Source organism: Oncorhynchus mykiss, chromosome 27 (genome assembly GCF_057628025.1).
Source record: "Oncorhynchus mykiss isolate SJ-2025 chromosome 27, ASM5762802v1, whole genome shotgun sequence".
Taxonomy (NCBI): Eukaryota; Metazoa; Chordata; class Actinopteri; order Salmoniformes; family Salmonidae; genus Oncorhynchus; species Oncorhynchus mykiss.
In genome coordinates, this window is record NC_143048.1 from 7,658,292 (window position 1) to 7,677,115 (window position 18,824).

General features: G+C 43.8%; 2 protein-coding genes across 3 annotated transcripts; both read right to left on the minus strand.

Annotated features, from left to right (window-relative positions):
* Window positions 1-1,652: 1,652 nt before the first annotated feature.
* LOC110507427 (amino acid transporter heavy chain SLC3A2) lies at window positions 1,653-8,394 on the minus strand. 2 transcript variants are annotated; one of them, XM_021587413.3, is made up of 10 exons: window positions 8,163-8,394; window positions 7,023-7,408; window positions 5,531-5,695; window positions 5,113-5,216; window positions 4,934-5,011; window positions 4,746-4,801; window positions 4,160-4,358; window positions 3,937-4,044; window positions 3,765-3,830; window positions 1,653-3,570 (listed from the first exon to the last, which is right to left on the minus strand). In XM_021587413.3, exons 2-10 carry the CDS (start codon window positions 7,381-7,383, stop codon window positions 3,172-3,174), a joined length of 1,536 nt encoding a protein of 511 aa, XP_021443088.1. In that variant the 5' UTR covers window positions 7,384-7,408; window positions 8,163-8,394; the 3' UTR covers window positions 1,653-3,171. The 2 variants fall into 2 exon arrangements, with proteins under 2 accessions (XP_021443088.1, XP_021443089.1); XM_021587414.3 differs by having other exon boundaries at window positions 8,246-8,335.
* Window positions 8,395-8,862: 468 nt separating this feature from the next.
* On the minus strand, window positions 8,863-18,163 carry LOC110507428 (protein phosphatase 1A-like). Its single transcript, XM_021587415.3, has 5 exons — window positions 17,312-18,163; window positions 15,971-16,542; window positions 10,729-10,846; window positions 10,380-10,494; window positions 8,863-10,242 (listed from the first exon to the last, which is right to left on the minus strand). The coding sequence occupies exons 1-5, from the start codon at window positions 17,715-17,717 to the stop codon at window positions 10,161-10,163; spliced, it is 1,293 nt and encodes a 430-aa protein (XP_021443090.1). The 5' UTR covers window positions 17,718-18,163; the 3' UTR covers window positions 8,863-10,160.
* Window positions 18,164-18,824: the final 661 nt, after the last annotated feature.

Consider the following 18,824-nt stretch of genomic DNA (forward strand, 5'->3'; position numbering starts at 1 on the left):
ACTGTTATCTCCCAATCCACACACAAAGAAATATAAAAACTAATTTAATAGAGACATTGGTGATTTTATCAATGTAATCAGATTGACAATATTAGGGTGTTATATTTACATTCAACTGATTATATACCTTACTAACCAGATGTGTTAAAAATCGGCAGATTTTTGTCTCGCCTAGGGCTGCAGAACGTACAGGTCCTGAGACCCATGTTTCTGATGTGTGATGGTACACAGATTGTGTTCCTCCATACAATACTGGCATGATTCAGCCAGTCCAGCCTCATTTGGCCATGCCTAATTCAATAGCAAAATATAATGCCATTTTTTAATACAAATGTAGCTTTCCCAAACAGGAAGAAAGTACAATCAAAATAACATGCCCTGTGTATAACAATGACCTCTTCTGGGAGCGCAGTTTGTTATGGACGACAACGACGCACAGTGTGACGAATTGGTTTCCATATCACATGCTCGCCTGATTTGAAACATGAGAGAGAGAGAACAGGCGTGCCATTATGTAAAACCTATCCTTCCTGAGAAATTGAGGTCACAACGGCTGCGTTTACATTAACAGTCACATATTTTATTCCACCAAATAATATTTTGACCAATCACATAAGATCTTTTCACATTAGATCTTTTTCAGAGCTGGTCTGATTGGTCAAAAGACCAATTAGTGAAAAAAGACCAGAATTGGGCTGCCTGTCTAAACACAGCCATAATGACCCCTTGGGTTTATAGGTTTAGGTAGGTATGTGATATGTAAGAACTGTAGGGAAATGCCAGACACATTGGCTGCATTTACACAGGCAGCCAAATTCTGATTATTTTTCCCACTTATTGGTCTTTTGAAAAAAAAAAGATCAGCTATTTTGTTAATAATAACAACAATGAATCCCACAGTTGTGTCAAATTGGCTGGATGTCCTTTGGGTCGCCCATTCACCGTCTGAATGTCACACATACACAATCAATTTCTCTGTCTCCCCTTCATCTACTCTGATTGAAGTGGATTTGACAAGTGACATCAATAAGGGATCATAGCTTTCACCTGGTCAGTCTGTCGTGGAAAGAGCCAGGTGTTCTAAATGTTTTGTATACTCAGTGTACATCTCAATATACAGTTCTGAGGAATTGGAGGAGGTTGTGGGTTAGCTGGTACAATATGGTTTTGGGATTTTACTATGTCTGTAGACCTGGTTGGTGATTGGCAACTATTAATTGTACACAGAAAGAGGCAGATATTAATGGAAACCTGGAATATTACTGAGAAATTAAAGGAGTGAGAATGAACAAATTGAGGAGTAATGGTCAGTGATGAGTGCCAGCAGTTTGGGTTAAAGGTAAGAATAGTTGGGTTTACCGCAGGTAGTTCTTGATCATGTGACTGTATAAGGCTGCATTTACACAGGCATCCCAATGTTTCTTGAAAGCACTCTTACCAGGTTCAACTAATTCATGATTGTTTAGATACTGATATTAAATTAATGGGTTTGGCTCGTTTGAAAATCATAAATGTACCATTAACACGTTATTCCCTTGGGGCCACACAACACAAAGTGTGAATACTATGGCAGTGCACTGACTTGTGCAATAGCACCCCCCTGTGGCTGGCCAACTCACACCAAACACAGTAAAAGACTTCAAGGCAGCAGCTACTCTTTGCTGGGGTCCAGCCAAATTAAGGCAGTTTATACAAGTTTAAAGACATTACAATACATTCACAGATGTCACAACACACTGTTTGCCCCCAGGCCCCCCTACTCCACAACTACCACATATCTACAGTACAAAACCCATGCATACGTGTGTGTATGCATGTGCCTATGTTGGTGTTGCTTCACAGTCCCCTTCCATGAGGTGTTTTATGTGTTTAAAATCTCATTTTACTGCTTGCATGAGTTACTTGATGTGGAATAGCGTTCCACTCAGCGTTTTCCCATTTCTTACATAGGCTTGCTACCTCCGTGATCAAGGAAGCCACCTCAAGCCTATAATCCTCGGCAAGTAAACTATTTCTGTATTGGAACTCCCGAGTGATCCGTTTTGTCCTGAAACAAAGTGTAGTAGATACAGCTCCTACAGCGCTGGAACCGTTAATTTATTTCCCCAAAGAGAGCTCCATTGCAAAACTCATCTGGTACCAATTTCGTTAGCTTGATGGCTAGCAGTTCAGCGTCTCTGTCAAGTAGAGTTCAACCTGTCTGTTAAACGGGATTCCGGGACAGGAAATAGCGGTCCCAGCTGTTTAAAGCTAACCGCGTCCCGGAATCCACGCAAAAACGAGTTCTGTATTGGTTCTGTCAAGACAACTGGGAACACGAGGTCAAATCATGTCAATGATCTTCAGTTCAGAAAGATATTTCCAACTTGGAATTCCGAGTTGGATGACAGTTCAAAATAATTTTTCCTAGTCGGAGCTCGTCTCGTCGTCGTATTTATTTCTAGCTTTTTTAAATCCACAACAAGAATTGGAAGGGATGATTAGTGCAACAAGGAAGTGTATGTGTCAGGTTGTGTTTCAAACTGCTTTGCTTTTTGGCACCAACATATAAAATCTCTCAAAGCAGTAAAGTGCAATGGAAGAACCAGGAACATGTGAGACCTTCCCACCAATCATTGTGGTTGATTCAGTGATTTACTGTGCGTTTCACCACATTACCCAGCTACATACCTCAGGATACATCATACAACGTTGTTTCTCAAGTGAAAGATGTTGAAATCAACTGTTGAGTCAAGTGTTTGTTACTCATGATAATTTACAGTAAACTGCCCATGTTCATACACAGTCAGCCCAATTGTGTTCTTTTGTCACCCATTGGTCTTCTGACCAATCAGATCAGCTCTGCAAAAGATCTGCTGTTACTGGTCAAAATACCAATTGGTGTAAAAAATATTGAATAGGGGTGACTAATCTCAGCCACAGCCTTTAAATTCTCTGCCAAGTGTTTGCATTGTAGTCCAAATATTTGGCATCCTCTTAAGTTGACCATGTCATCAGAACAAATGATAAACAATGATTTATTATTTTAAGAACGTATTGACATTTTGATATAGCCTCAAAAAAAAAAAAAAAGGAACAGATGGCTAAATAGTTACCATTTCTGCCTAGTTATCCTCCCCTGCATCCAGTCCTAGCCCCTCTCACTCTGCCTAATGCCCCAGACCACAGGCCCTAGGAGGAGTAGCTGTCAGACTCAAACAGTTTGATGACTATGGCCTCCTCTGGCTGGAGCCTCAGTGTTTCCAGGGAGGTGCCGCCCAGGCGGTCCATCCCTGTGCTGGTCACAAACACCCCAGCAGTGGGAAGGCTGGGAGCCCATGCTGGGTCCAGGGCTTGGGCCTCAGGCCCAAAGTTGAGCAGCACCAGGAAGTGGACACAGCCCCAAGAGCGCAGGAAGGCTAGCACAGGGGCTAATGGGGGTGCCAGGGTGGAGTTGGAGTAGGGGGGGAGGGAGGTGGTGTTGAAGGGGAGAAAGGTGAAGCTCCCATAAAGGAGAGATTCTTCTCTGAGGCGAGAGCCACTGAGGGAGATGAACAGAGCCAAGGCAGAGCGTTTGAGCTTCCTCTGTTCCTGAAGGAAAGAACAGAGGTGTCATAAATGGAGAAACCGATCAAAGGAAAAATAGGCCTGTCATTGAGAGACTTTCTGTGGTAAACACCCTAAACCACTTGCCAACTTTCCTAGAACCACTGAGCTCAGATATGGTAATACTGTGTGTATATGAAGACTAACAAATTTGATATTATTTTACTTAGAAAACTCACCCCAGAATCGTTCAGTCCAATGGTCTTGTCTGCCTCACGTTCCCAGCTCATGTCTGCAGACGCATTCTTCACCACAGAAAGAAAACGATTCAATGGTGTTCCACTGTACTAAAGCATGAGCACATCAGATGCAGGTAGTCTGTATTGCATCCCTAGGACTCAGGTCTCTTACCGGCGAATTAACTATTTCTTCTCCGTATTTGACAACAGGTGATCCAGGTAGTGTCATCATCAGAACCAGGAGTATTCTGTGCAACATCGGTGATGCTTCTCCGCCCACCTGGCATCACACACACACACCATATGTCATTTTGCCAATAAATAAGGAGTTGGACACCATCCTCACCAGCCTATACTTTGTGATAGAATGAACAGAAAGAATGTCGGGTAATTACCGTCCAACTGGGCCAAAGTTCGCCGTGGGATGTCGACAGGTGTCTCTCCACAGCAATGGCCACTTCCTGTCCGGACAGGAGGTGATGCTCGTGCGGCAGTAGTGACATCATAACCAGCTCCACCAATGAGCTGTTGACTGACGTGCTAGAGGTATTCAGGGCAGGTAGAGACTCTCCTGTTTGTTTCACCACTACAATCCTGCACAGTTGACACACAGATTTCATTCCAACTTCAATGACTGCTATAAAATATGAACTACATATTCCTCAATCCTAAACAGATTCCTCACATATATCAACCAATGTTAGTGACTAAAACAAAGATAGCCTTTTAACGAACACAGGTGTTTTTATTTTACCTTTATTTAACGAGGCAAGTCAGTTAAGAACAAATTCTTATTTTCAATGACGGCCTAGGAGCAGTGGGTTAACTGCCTTGTTCAGGGGCAGAACGACAGATTTATACCTTGGTCAGCTCGGGGATTTGAACCTTCCGGTTACTAGTCCAACGCTAGTCTAACAGTATGCGAGTTGTGTATCATTTGGTCTGTACTGTATGTTAGAAGTGTTCGCAGTGCCACAGCACCTCTCATCATCTGATGTGCTGAACTCCTTGACCAGAACTCTCCACTCGGTCAGGGTCTAAATCAAACAGACGGCATGAATGGATAACATTCAGTTAAACGTCTGTGCTGATAACGAATTAACTTGAAATAAATTGGTCTGGCTTTGATTGGATGGCAACCAAGTTTGAGCATTGCTCAACAGTCTGACCTTTTCGGAATATGCAGCATCTGTGTCACAGATCCCAAATCCTGCCACACCCTGTTCCAACCAAAATCGGAGTGCATACTGGGGAAACAGAACAATTATTAAAACTCCATTAAAAAGTCTAACATTTGAAACCAAGATCTAGCCATTCTACTCATGGTGTCATGCAAGACCCATCCTACCTGTATTGAGCCAGTGAGGTCAGAGAGCACAGCAGAGTCGTTGCCTACTGAGTCTTTGGGTCCGAACAGGTCCAGATCACAGAAGTCAAACACTACTTTGATGCCTAAAGGAGGGAGACCATGTGAATAGTGGATCAGAACATACAGTAAGTTAAGTGCATCTTTCAAGAGCTCTGGAAGTGTCCGTGTGAGGATACAGGCTAGCTGGCCTCTGTTTAGGTCTGGCATTAGTCAACTTGTAAGGGCCAGGGGCTCAATTGTGGTTTTAGAAATGGGGGGGGGCATAACTTTTTGTATCATAGCAAAAAGCAATTTCAGAATGTGAGGGGGGGGGGGGGGGCCCAACCCCAGTGAAATGGACCCCAACCCCAGTGAAAGTTATGCCCCTGGTAAGGGCAATGATTTCTTGGGTACATACCTGCGTTGTGGCTCTCCATGAGCAGTTGTTGGATCTGAGGCACTGTACCCACTCGCTCATCAATCTTCCTGAGGTCCAGTGGGGACACGTCCTGGTGAAACAGCCCCTCCAGAAGCAGAGCCTTTACACCCAGGGACTTCAGGTATGGTAGCTGCTCACACACCACTGACCCAGCAGAAGAATACCACAAAGCTCAGAAACTAGCTTTACAGATATGACAAGTTACTTTTTGTAGCAGGTTAGGAGAATTTTCGCAGCAGCATAGCCAGGGGAAGTAGGGGTGTTGAGGGTGCTGTAGCACCCCCAGATTTGTTTTGCAAAAGTAGTGTACTGGGCCTGTAGTCTTGTGTTAGCGGACGATATAACTGTCTGTAGTGAGGACAAACAAGTTTTTACAGCAGGTCTGCAAATTTTAAAAAATTGCAGCACCCCAAACAGAATTATGTGGACACTTGCTCATCTCATTCCAAAATCATGGGTATTAACATAGAGTTGGTCCCCCCTTTGCTGCTATAACAGCCACCACTTCTGGGAAAGCTTTCCACTAGATGTTGGAACATTGCTGTGGGGACTTGCTTCCATTCAGTCACAAGAGCATTAGTGAGGTCGGCACTAATGTTGGGGCGATTAGGCCTGGCTCGCAGACGGCATTCCAATTAATCCCAAAGGTGCTCGATGGGGTTGAGGTCAGGGCTCTGTGCAGGCCAGTCAAGTTCTTCCACACCGATCTCAACAAACCATTTCTGTATGGACCTCGCTTCTTGCACGGGGGAATTGTTATGCTGAAACAGGAAAGGGCCTACCCCAGACTGTTGCAACAAATTTGGAAGCACAGAATCATCTAGAAAGTCATTGTATGCTGTAGGGTTAAGATTTCCCTTCACAGGAACTAAGGGGCCTAACCCAAACCATGAAAAACAGAGGATGTTTGGAACTCAGTAGGTAGTGTTGCACCCGAGGACAGAAATATTTTATGCACTACGCGCTTCAGCACTCGGCAGTCCCGTTCTGTGAGCTTGGGTGACCTATCACTTTGTGGCTGAGCAGTTGATACTTCTGGACATTTCCGCTTCACAATAACTACACTTACAGTTGACCGGGGAAGCTCTAGCAGGCCAGAATTTTGATGAACTTGTTGGAAAGCTAGCATCCTATGGACAGTGCCATGTTGAAGGTCACCGAGCTCTTCAGTAAGGCCATTCTGCCAATTTTTGTCTACGGGGATTGCATGGCTGTGTTTCATACACCTGTCAGCAACGGGTGTGGCTGAAATAACCAAATCCACTCATTTGTGTCCAGATACTTTTGTAGAAATAGTGTATATCAGTAGAATTAATCAGTGTATATCAATTTTTGATTAATTTATTTCTACCGATAAAGTGCTTGAACTGAAGGCGCTACTTTACATTGTGTAGACAGAGTAGTCTATATAGTGCAGCTATTGTATTCTTGGGTGTTTAGGTCGCCTGACCGCCCTCTTCCTTTAACTCACCGTCGATACCATCTGGCACCTCGTTCTGGGCGTCCATGAGCAGTATGGGCTGTAGGCGGTAAAACAGCGCCCTCTGCCACCACAGTAGCGGCGGTGCGACCGGCCGAGGGCTCTGCACTATGATGGTGATTGAGGCGCCCAGCAAGGCCAGCCAACCCAGCCAGAAGACCACCACCAGGCGGGAGCGTATTTTCCTCCATCCCGGGCCCCCGGCTTCGAGCTCCAGCTGTTCCTTGGACATGGGCTGCCATTTCGGCGTCTCTGGTTCGGGGTCCGTGATTAGCAGTGGGACCGTCTCAGAGCCGCCCAGACTGCCCGACATCCCAGAGCCCACTGCCGTGCTGCCATAGCCACCATCCATGTTCAATTGTATTCCAATTCAGCTACTGCAGTGTCAATTACAGATATTTAGAAAAATGCCATAATCCAATATTATTTACATAAAGAAACTATCAAATAGTTGATAGGACTACAACTAGGCTACAATTCATTACACTTTTTTTCAGGTATGTCCTGACAGTGACCCTGTCGTCTCTAACGTGGCGGGTGAGTGCACACACTTCCATGTCATCTTGAAAAATTCCAACCATGCGTTTAAAAAAAAACAACCAATTAGTCAATTTACCTTGTCAATTTGAATTCTAACTCCATCCATTAGCTAAATTTACCAACGTTTAATTTAACCGATATTGATCAGATGAAATAAGACAATTCCTGGGCTACGGTCTATTTTCCTGGTCAAAGCAATAGTCTGACCACCTGACAAACAAAACGCAATTTCCCTACATCAATGGCACAATTGTAATTTAAAAAAAGATTAAATACATAAAATGACCTACCCTTGGCGCTCACATGTCACACCCACATGTTTGTGAATCATTTGCTAAAATGTCATGTTCAAGGCATAACATGCTGAATTATGTTATCTATAATATTGATCGATTTATAGAAAATCTTGGCTATTTAATTACATCGCATCATTTCTTGTTACAAAAGGCATAAACTGCTAGTAAACATTGTGGCAACCAACACCAGACTGACATCCAACCCTGTGAGTTTGAAAAAAGGTTCCCATTAACACAATACATTGGTATTACTGTTGAAAAGAGTCTTGTAAGATTTGTGCTGAGAAATACACACCAGAGTAAAGTGACAATCCGCATCGGTCTCCCCGAATATCTGTCAAAGCCAATGCAACGATCTCTAAAAGCATCATAACGCACCTGATAACTGGCAACAGTCTTGTCTTTCTACTGTTTTTAGTATTTATCCTCTTCTGCTGCATGTGCTTTCTGCAGACCAGTTCTATCCAGTTGGTTGTGTGTTTTTTTTTAATGCCTGTTAGTGTTTAAGGGGTATGGAGGTGAGAGGGACACTGTGTCTGTCAAATTAAATCTTGGCCGGCGCAATTAGGGTGGAGGTGTTGAGTCTTGACACACCCTGATAACACATTCCGGAGAACCCGTGCTCAACGGGTCTGAGGCCTTGGTAGGGCTTCATTAGAGCAAGGGCTCCCTACTTCGTTTATATCACTGTGTCAAACACGTTCCACGGAGGGCTGAGTGTCTGCAGGTTTTTGCTCTTCCGTTGAACTTGATTGATGAATTAAGGTCACTGATTAGTAAAGAACTCCCCTCACCTGGTTAATTGAAAGGAAAAACCCGCATTCGACGCCCCTGGTTGAAATGCATACAGCTGGCCAAAAGACAGTTCTGGAACGATATCAATGGGTCGTTACGGAACTGTCTTGTATTCTTCTCCCTTGGTCCTTAGTCTAACCCTGTAGTGCTGTATCTATCAAACATTTTAGGAGTAAGAGCCCACTCCGCTCTATCAAAAATCCCAGAATGTCATTTTATTTCATTCATTTATTGCCCCTTGGGTCAGTTAAGGGCTTGCCCATACAGTCATCAAATCACTGACATACATTTGTGAAAGTCCTGATGGTAATCTGTTGCGCTCTTTGATCCCACTTCCTCCCGATTCCATAGAATTCACACAGACATGCCGCAGCATCTCGAGTCTAGCTCTTTTTGACCTCTGACCTCTGTCATGGAATACAGCTACTATGTCCACCCGTTTGGTGTGATCCGAAGGAGGAATAAAGTAACCGTACAGCAACAGAGAGCTTTGTAAAGCAGCACAATGACATGTATCGAAAAGAAAAACGTGCTAACGGCAAAAACCCGCTTATTTTCAAAAGCAGAAGAACATTTTACCTGTAGCTGTACTCCTTTACCTGTCACACGGGTCTAAATCGTGTCTAACTGTCAGCGTCTGTGCTCCAAACTGCAACAGGTTACAGTGTGTGTGCTAATAATCCCACAGCCCATGTTATCTACTCACACACACACACACACATTCACACACCCTTGGACATATGATGTGGTGTCCATCATCGTCATGACACACATCTATTCCTGTCACCTATGGTCCCTCACAGGATTCTGCAGATTATTTAGTGTAGGCCATGCCATCACAGGACACATGCATATCGGAGCCTTCGCTGGTCTGCAATGGTTGAAGGGGTGTTTTTTTTCAATTGAATTTGATGCGGCAGTATGGAGTTGCACACTGCTGAAACATATCTGTTTGATTTTTAAATGAAGTAACATGATCAGCCTTATTCATAAGCTTCTAGTCTTGAAGAAAATGAACTACCCAGGCACTGTAAAGTGTAAAGTGAGAAAGTTAATAAATATTATATCTAATTATCATGTATTTTAAAGAATAGTTTTGGAATATGTAATTCTTCCCTTACTGGAATAATGCTAACTATTTGATATTCTCTGATGCTACAGTAGACTTATTGATAGACAGTGCAAATGAGGAACAGAGAAGAGACGATTGGCTAAGGGCAGGCCCAGGTCACACCCCCTCCCACCATAGTTCTTTATTTAGCTATTGGCTGATTGCTCAGCTGAAAAGCAGAGGCCCCAATTCTAAATGGTCGCCATGGATACGCGAGGCTGAAGAACACATTTCCATGGATACGAGTAGTTGGACTCTTCAGATCCTCCGATGTCCTGGAATGCGACGTGTCAATTACGTGTCGGGGGGGGGGGGGAAGTAACTTAGTTACTTTTGTAGTCCAGTTTGCGCTTATGTGTTTAGTGAGACAGAGGGCACGCTCTTGCACTATGTTTGGTCTTCTACCATTGGTTCCAGAGATCTGAAGGGCGTTACAAACTTTTGATATGCAGAGATGACACAGTCTCTTCTGCAAAGGAAAAAGAGAAGAAGTTATGACAAATGATGAACATTTAATATAAACAATTACTAATTTATTCACACGGATCTAGGCCTCTTGTCACTTTTTGATCTCTGACTGGTGAGTCATGTGATTGAGTGACTTACTTGCTGGTGACTCCTCCCCCTGGTGGCAGGCCAGGTATGTCCTCAGAGACCAGAAACTTCATCACGTACAGCAGGTCTGGGTCCTTGTCCCGCGACTTTAGCAAGTTGACAATCTCTACACACACAGACAGAGAGAAAGGGAGAGAGTTACGTAATGATCGGTCCCTGTTGTCAGAGGGGAGAATTAAGCTGCCATTGTCTCAGCGCTCTTGTTATTGTTATCAACTTTCGTTTTGATGTGGTGTGATGCCATATTAATATGAAAGCCTATTGTGAGTGAGGCCAAGCCAAGATGGTTTCGAGTCGCATAGTAAGCTTAATCGCAACTCAAGCCCATCGAAATACCTACCTTCCACTTTAGCTTCGAGGATTGTCTCTAGCTCGGCCTCTTTTTGTAGGGCCTCTTGTGACACCTGGGGTGCACCAGGGAAGGTCACGATGATGATGCTCATGTTGTCCAAACTACCCTGTGGGGGGCGACAAAGAGGCAGCGCAGGAATAATGCCTTTGCTGGATATAGGCACAGTTCTATGAGCTCTTGTAAGATAAGCATAAGCCAATATTTTATATGAATAGGAAACATTGTTAGCGTATGATTCATTTCAATAATGTCATTTGTTACTCCAAACATTGAAAAGCTAAATGAAATGTCATGGGGGAGAAAAAGCTGTCATATTGCTGCCACTATTGATGGTTTACTTGAGGAATTATGTGATGAGGAATATTATTTGCATGCTTAATGATAATGTGAACAGAGAATAAAATAAGTGTCATTATGACATCACAATGGAGAACAGGACTGTGAAGTCTCAAAGTGCACTGTGTCATGTAAAACTCTTTTCAGCTGGGAAGATTTGTACATGGCCCTGCAGGTGGAGGGAAATTGTGATGTCATAATTGTGTACTGACAGAGAGCAGAAATTAGAATTTTATAAAGGGTCACAATGGAACAGTGGGACGTAGAATTAAGAATTAGAATACCAGAATGGACATAAGTCGCTATGGATACTAAATGGCTAAAATATAACGATGGTCCAAAGTTCAGCCATGGTTTGCCAGTGCTGTGATAAGATATTGTGTAAAACAATGAATGTGAAGAATTTATCTGCCCTGTACAGTGCCTTGCGAAAGTATTCGGCCCCCTTGAACTTTACGACTTTTTGCCACATTTCAGGCTTCAAACATAAAGATATAAAACTGTATTTTTTTGTGAAGAATCAACAACAAGTGGGACACAATCATGAAGTGGAACGACATTTATTGGATATTTCAAACTTTTTTAACAAATCAAAAACTGAAAAATTGGGCGTGCAAAATTATTCAGCCCCCTTAAGTTAATAGTTTGTAGCGCCACCTTTTGCTGCAATTACAGCTGTAAGTCGCTTGGGGTATGTCTCTATCAGTTTTGCACATCGAGAGACTGACATTTTTTCCCATTCCTCCTTGCAAAACAGCTCGAGCTCAGTGAGGTTGGATGGAGAGCATTTGTGAACAGAAGTTTTCAGTTCTTTCCACAGATTCTCGATTGGATTCAGGTCTGGACTTTGACTTGGCCATTCTAACACCTGGATATGTTTATTTTTGAACCATTCCATTGTAGATTTTGCTTTATGTTTTGGATCATTGTCTTGTTGGAAGACAAATCTCCGTCCCAGTCTCAGGTCTTTTGCAGACTCCATCAGGTTTTCTTCCAGAATGGTCCTGTATTTGGCTCCATCCATCTTCCCATCAATTTTAACCATCTTCCCTGTCCCTGCTGAAGAAAAGCAGGCCCAAACCATGATGCTGCCACCACCATGTTTGACAGTGGGGATGGTGTGTTCAGGGTGATGAGCTGTGTTGCTTTTACGCCAAACATAACGTTTTGCATTGTTGCCAAAAAGTTCAATTTTGGTTTCATCTGACCAGAGCACCTTCTTCCACATGTTTGGTGTGTCTCCCAGGTGGCTTGTGGCAAACTTTAAACGACACTTTTTATGGATATCTTTAAGAAATGGCTTTCTTCTTGCCACTCTTCCATAAAGGCCAGATTTGTGCAATATACGACTGATTGTTGTCCTATGGACAGAGTCTCCCACCTCAGCTGTAGATCTCTGCAGTTCATCCAGAGTGATCATGGGCCTCTTGGCTGCATCTCTGATCAGTCTTCTCCTTGTATGAGCTGAAAGTTTAGAGGGACGGCCAGGTCTTGGTAGATTTGCAGTGGTCTGATACTCCTTCCATTTCAATATTATCGCTTGCACAGTGCTCCTTGGGATGTTTAAAGCTTGGGAAATCTTTTTGTATCCAAATCCGGTTTTAAACTCCTTCACAACAGTATCTCGGACCTGCCTGGTGTGTTCCTTGTTCTTCATGATGCTCTCTGCGCTTTTAACGGACCTCTGAGACTATCACAGTGCAGGTGCATTTATACGGAGACTTGATTACACACAGGTGGATTGTATTTATCATCATTAGTCATTTAGGTCAACATTGGATCATTCAGAGATCCTCACTGAACTTCTGGAGAGAGTTTGCTGCACTGAAAGTAAAGGGGTTGAATCATTTTGCACGCCCAATTTTTCAGTTTTTGATTTGTTAAAAAAGTTTTAAATATCCAATAAATGTCGTTCCACTTCATGATTGTGTCCCACTTGTTGTTGATTCTTCACAAAAAAATACAGTTTTATATATTTATGTTTGAAGCCTGAAATGTGGCACAAGGTCGCAAAGTTCAAGGGGGCCGAATACTTTCGCAAGGCACTGTATGTGTGTTAGCTAGCTAGCCAGCCAGTTTTAGAGGAGTGATTCCATTCATTAATATGCCAATATTCCATTCAAACAATGCAGTCAATCCACAGCCATACACTGGCTCAAATCAGTTGATTGATGATAGGTCTTATACAAGTTGTAAACTCAACAAGTACTGACATTGTATCATATAATAGCGCTCACAGCTTTCCCCAAAAATGAAATCTGAGACATTTATGTCTGTTTACATATATTTTAGAGTCTATTCATACATTTGTATAAATAAACCTGTATAAACAGTATTTATAATTATATGACAATATTTTAGGTTGACTATAGTTCTATTACACAATTTATGAAACATCACGTCTTACATTTACATTCCTTCATAAGTAAAAGCAGGAAATGCATCACCTATGTCTCTACTGCCATTCATTCCAATTAGACTGGTTTTGGATTTCTCCCTGATCAAGTAATTTAATAGGATCTCTATGAGGACTAATTGATTATTGTGATGTCATGTCACAGAGCTGAGAAGCTAGGTTCGCTGTGTGCTACAACAAAAACCCACCTAGCTGAAGTACAGACTCCAAGGAGGTAAGCCTGTTCTGTTGCCATTGATAAAGTGAGGCTCTTCTTGGCCAGGTTAATAGGCCTTAGCTCCCAGCTGGTGTGGCCTTGAGACCCTGACAGTCTAACACACACACACACTCACCCATAATCCACTGTGTTGCCCTCACCTCTGTCCCTCTCTCCCTCCCTCTATAGCTCCCTCTCATAATCCTGCTATTTAGAGGACAGGCACAGGTTGTGCCATCGTAAGTCCTAACCAGCCTAAGCAGACCTGAATAAGATAACTGCTTACATAATGCTTGGTACATTAGGTATGTAACGATGTAGGCCCTTCAACACACACCCTGTCCAGTGATGAGTGCCATCATGTACTCCCCTTCACAAAGGTGGTGACCCTTGTGACCCTTGAGCCCTATTTCTAAACTTTCTTGCCTAGCTAAAATATTAGAATCCTTGATTCATTCTCAGCTAAGATCTTTCTTATCTTTCAAGTGTATTCTAAAATGTACATCAGTCAGGTTTAAGACCAGGTCATAGCACCATCTCTGCTGCAACCCTAGTTATAAATGATGTGGTTAACTATATGGATAAAAGGCAACATTGTGCTGCCCTATTCACTGACCTGTCAAATGGTTTCGATACTATTGATCACTCACGGCTAATTCGGAGGCTTTCCTCAATTGTCCTAGACCAGGCTGCATGTAACCGGTTTAAAAATGAAATGATATATAGAACTCAATATGTATCTACTGATGGTGTTAAATGAGGTTTTCTGGATATTACGAAAGGTGTCTTGCAGGAGTCAATTCTGGGTTGTGTACTTTTAACTGTTTACGTTAACAAGATCAACTTGTCTGTTACAAAAAAAGTGTTCCCTGCGCTGTATACCGATGTTGTGTATGCTATTACCCCCGCGGTTGACCAGGCACGCTCTGAACTACAGTCTGCCTTCATTGTATTACAGAATAACTTTATTGACCTGAAATTAGTATCGAGTGCAGGTAAAACAAAGTATATATTGTTCTCTACACTCTTAGAAAAAAGGTGCTATCTAGATCCTAAAAGGGTTCTTCGGTTGTCCCCATAGGATAAACTCTTTGAAAACCCCTTTTTGGTTCCATGTAGAACCTTTTACACAGAGGGTTCTACCTGGAACCAAAAAGGGTTCTCCTATGGGGACAGCCGAATAACATTTGTGGACTCCTTTTGTGTAGAGTGCATAAAAATAATGATTTGAGAACATGTACTTTAGATGGTGTCCATACTGATCGTGTCCCTTAGAAATATCTGGGCTCCTGGATAGATGAAAGGATGACTTTTAAAAAGCATATTGATGAGTTAGTTAAGACGCTGAGAGTAAAAGTGTTCTTCTTGGACAGAAATGGGTCCTGCCTCTTTGGCTAAATAGTAGAAAGCAGAACATTCAGTCTAAGTTCCTTTGGGTCCTAGAGTATTGCGACATCATCTAGATGAACGCAGCTGCCACTTCATTAAAGCCGCTAGATGCAGTTTGTCATGACGCACTGCGCTTTATGACGGCCGACAATTTTAGCACTCATCACTGCATTCTCTACCAGAAAGTCGGTTGGCCCTCTGTGATGTCATCACTGCATTCTCTACCAGAACGTCAGTTGGCCCTCTGTGATGTCATCACTTATTATGTCATCTTATTACTGATCAATGTCTTGTTGTTTTTTTATGACTGCGTTTTTCTTTCTGCTTGCATTTTGTATTTATATTTTGATGTACATTCTCTGTCATTTATGTCATTCGGGGCTCCTCTGTAAAATAGACCTTTGTCTCAGTAGGACTCCATGATAAAATGAATAAAAAAATAATCATCTTGAATCAAAGACAACATTTAGACTGTATTTTGAAAAATGGCCATTGCCTATCGAGGAGACTCCCTGCAGTGCAGTGTAAGTCACCTTGCTGTACCAACCTGGCTGTGTCCTGCTGTTAAATCCTCTGCCTGATCTAAACACTGAGTATTGGAATGGTATTAGTCTCCAGGACTCCAGGAAGGGAGAGGACAGCCAAGGCCGTGGGGATGATATCACTGCCTGAAGATACTGCCAAAGTCCTCTTAACCCTCTCACCTCCAGCACCCTCTGACATTCCATACAATGTCCAGTTATGGTCATTGTTGCAGTTTACTCACTTTGGCAATTAGAGTGTGAGTTTTCAGTTTATACTCTGGTCCTGCATATGTACCCATATAGAGAAGGCAGAGGTTTAGGATCAGTGTGACTCTGCATGTAGTGGGATCTGATCATTTATACACTGACCTTATAGAGGCAGAGGTCAATGACCTGGTTGCAGATCTCCCTCAGGTCATCGCACAACTGCAGGCGACTGTGGACGAACGCACACAGCTCCTCGTTGCCGATGGCGTCCCACACTCCGTCACAAGCCACTATGAGGAACTCGTCTTGCGGGGACCTCTCCAGCTCGTACACCTCTGGCTCTGGGGAGACCAGCTGCTCAGTCTGGGACCTCCAGTCCACCTCCTTAAAGTCAAAGTCTCCCAGGGACCTGGACACGGCCAGGGAGCCGTTCACCCTATGCTGGGTCACCGAGCCGCCCGCGTTCTGTATCCGCTCCTTCTCCCTGGGGTTGAAGGGTTTGTGGTCCTCCGTGTAGAAGATGACCTGGCCGTCGCGGCAGAGGAGCGTCCGTGAGTCGCCACAGTTGACGAAGTAGACGTACTGCGGCGAGAGCATGACGGCGGCCGCCGTGGAGCCGCTGCGCTCCCAGCATTCCTGGCGCGTCAGTGTGTGCATGTGGCTGTCAATGGCCAGGAAGCCCTCGACGATCCCCTCCTTCACGTCGTCAGGCTCCTCCTGTGCCTTTACGCGCCCTGGAGGAGAGATCAATATGAGTTAACGACCTGGCCTATATGTGACAAATAAGCATAATTAGGTCTCGCTGCCTAAAATTGACATGCAGAAGTTAACTACAGTCTGGCCAACTACAGGATAACTACACATAGTTACAATACAATTATTTGACCCCCAGCCTTACCAGCTTGGTTTTAGGGGACAAATACCCACTGTGCCCTACCAGAGCCCAAATCTCACGAGCGCAGATTGTGTTGTAGTCCTCTGAGGTGACTGTCTGTCTGTCTTGCTCGTGGCATTATTTTTAATTAATGCCATGTAGGTTAGGATTAAACGTTTGTCTTGAGTTAAGTAGCAGACACTGTAGGCTCAAGTGTCAGATTAAGTATCTCATACTTCGGGCCAAGAATAATGATCAAGAGGTTTCCAACAACAACTGTCAGCCATGTTGTGCTACCATGTTTATGTTTAGAAAGTAAAACCAAGAGAGATAATGTCTTTGGTATTCAAGATCAAGATCACGCTCTCCCTCATACACCATACACATAGCCTACAGCACAATGGCACCTTGTCATTGCTCAAATTGAAGACACCCATGCCTAAGACAAAGTTGTTCATTGATTTATCAAACAATATCTGTCTGTGGAACACACTGGAAATAAGTGTCGTAAAATGCTTCCCAACTTGCCCAAATAAATGCTTGCACACATTCCCTTCAAGTGAAAATAAATCAGGCTACCAACAATGATTATCCATCAGTTAGTCAAAGTGTGCGGCCCAATTTGGTACCTGTAGCGAGGATGTGTTGCAGCAGGTTATGGGAGCAGTACTGTGCCACCGTGTTGCCAGCGTGTCCATCAAACACTGCATAGTAGCCCCACTCCGCCAGCTCCCCTCCCATCTCCGGCATGCAGGTGTGGGCGTCCTCCATCTGCGCCCTCCAGCCCTGCATGCTGGCCGTTGCATAGTTCACCCCCCACTGAGACCTCCCCTCGGCCGTGTGTTTATCCAGGACGGGCCGGTCCAGGTAGACACTCGGCCCGTTATCCTCATCACTGAAGTCCTCTTCGCTCCCCTCCTGGCCATCTCTCTGTCCCCCCTTAAAGAAGAAGGTGACCATCTTCTCTGTCTCCTTGGCTAGCTGGCGGAGGAAGGAGGGCACCTCCACGGTGCTGGCCCGCCTGGCTGTCCTCATAGCTCCTCGGAGGTGCCGCTCGAGTCTCTTTCCTGACCTGGCACTGGTCCTCTTGTTCCCCTCTCTCCTCCTTCTCCCAGTCTGTGTCCCCCGCAGCAGGTCCAGGGCAGTGGGTTTAGCTGGACACGCTGAGCAGGTGGACAATGTGTCAACTCCGGACTGTAGAGTTGTATTCAGGTGGGCTTCACTAGATACTGGCAGAAATCGTGGTGGCCATCCTTGTCTTTGTAAAACTAGCTTGTGGGCGTAGTTTCTGGATTCCTAGCGTTTGTCTCAATGTGTATGTGTTGTGATATGTGGAGTGTGTGTCTGTATGGCGCCCACTCTCTCTCCTTCTCTTGTCTTTCTACCGCTCTTTCTCTCCTGTCCCTGGCCAGTGTTTGCCCTGTGATGCTATTGGCCTAAATCTATGGTCACTGCCTCTCTCTCTCTCTCTCTCTGCTACTAGTTAATCTCCAACCTGCAAGGGATCTTAGATTAGCACTGCATGACCGAATGAACAGTATGGATTATGAGCCTGTCAGCGTTCCATAGCAGCATGGTGGACAGATAGAATGAGCTCTCCCAACTCTCTAACTAGATCCCTGCAGTTTATGTTCAGAACTGTTAGCAATTTATTCACTGAATATAGTCCGCCACTCTCTTTCTCCTTTTCTCTCCTTCTCTTTAACACGATGCCACAAACACATGGTATAAGTGTAGGCATTTCCTCATCCACCTCTGTTTCTCTTAAAATAATTACCTGGCATGCATTTGCGTGGTCTTGTAGATTACTGGATTTAAAATTGTGTATACATGAGGTTGGGAGCTGATCACGCTATCTATAGAGCCCGTTATATGTCGCGTTATGTGTTCAGGTTGGGGATGGGACCCGCTCTATGGTGGTTAGGTACAGAAGTGAATGAGTAAGTAACCTACACGTGCACTCGCCTCTGTATTTATTTGGACAGTGAAGCTAAACGGTGTAAATTTCGCTCTATACTCCCACGTTTTGGATTGGAGATCAAATGTTTCAGATGATTATTATTTGAGGGTATTTCTAATTTGTTTTACCATTTAGAAATGAGTGCGCTTTATCTATTCCCACCATTTGAAGACGTGTTTTAT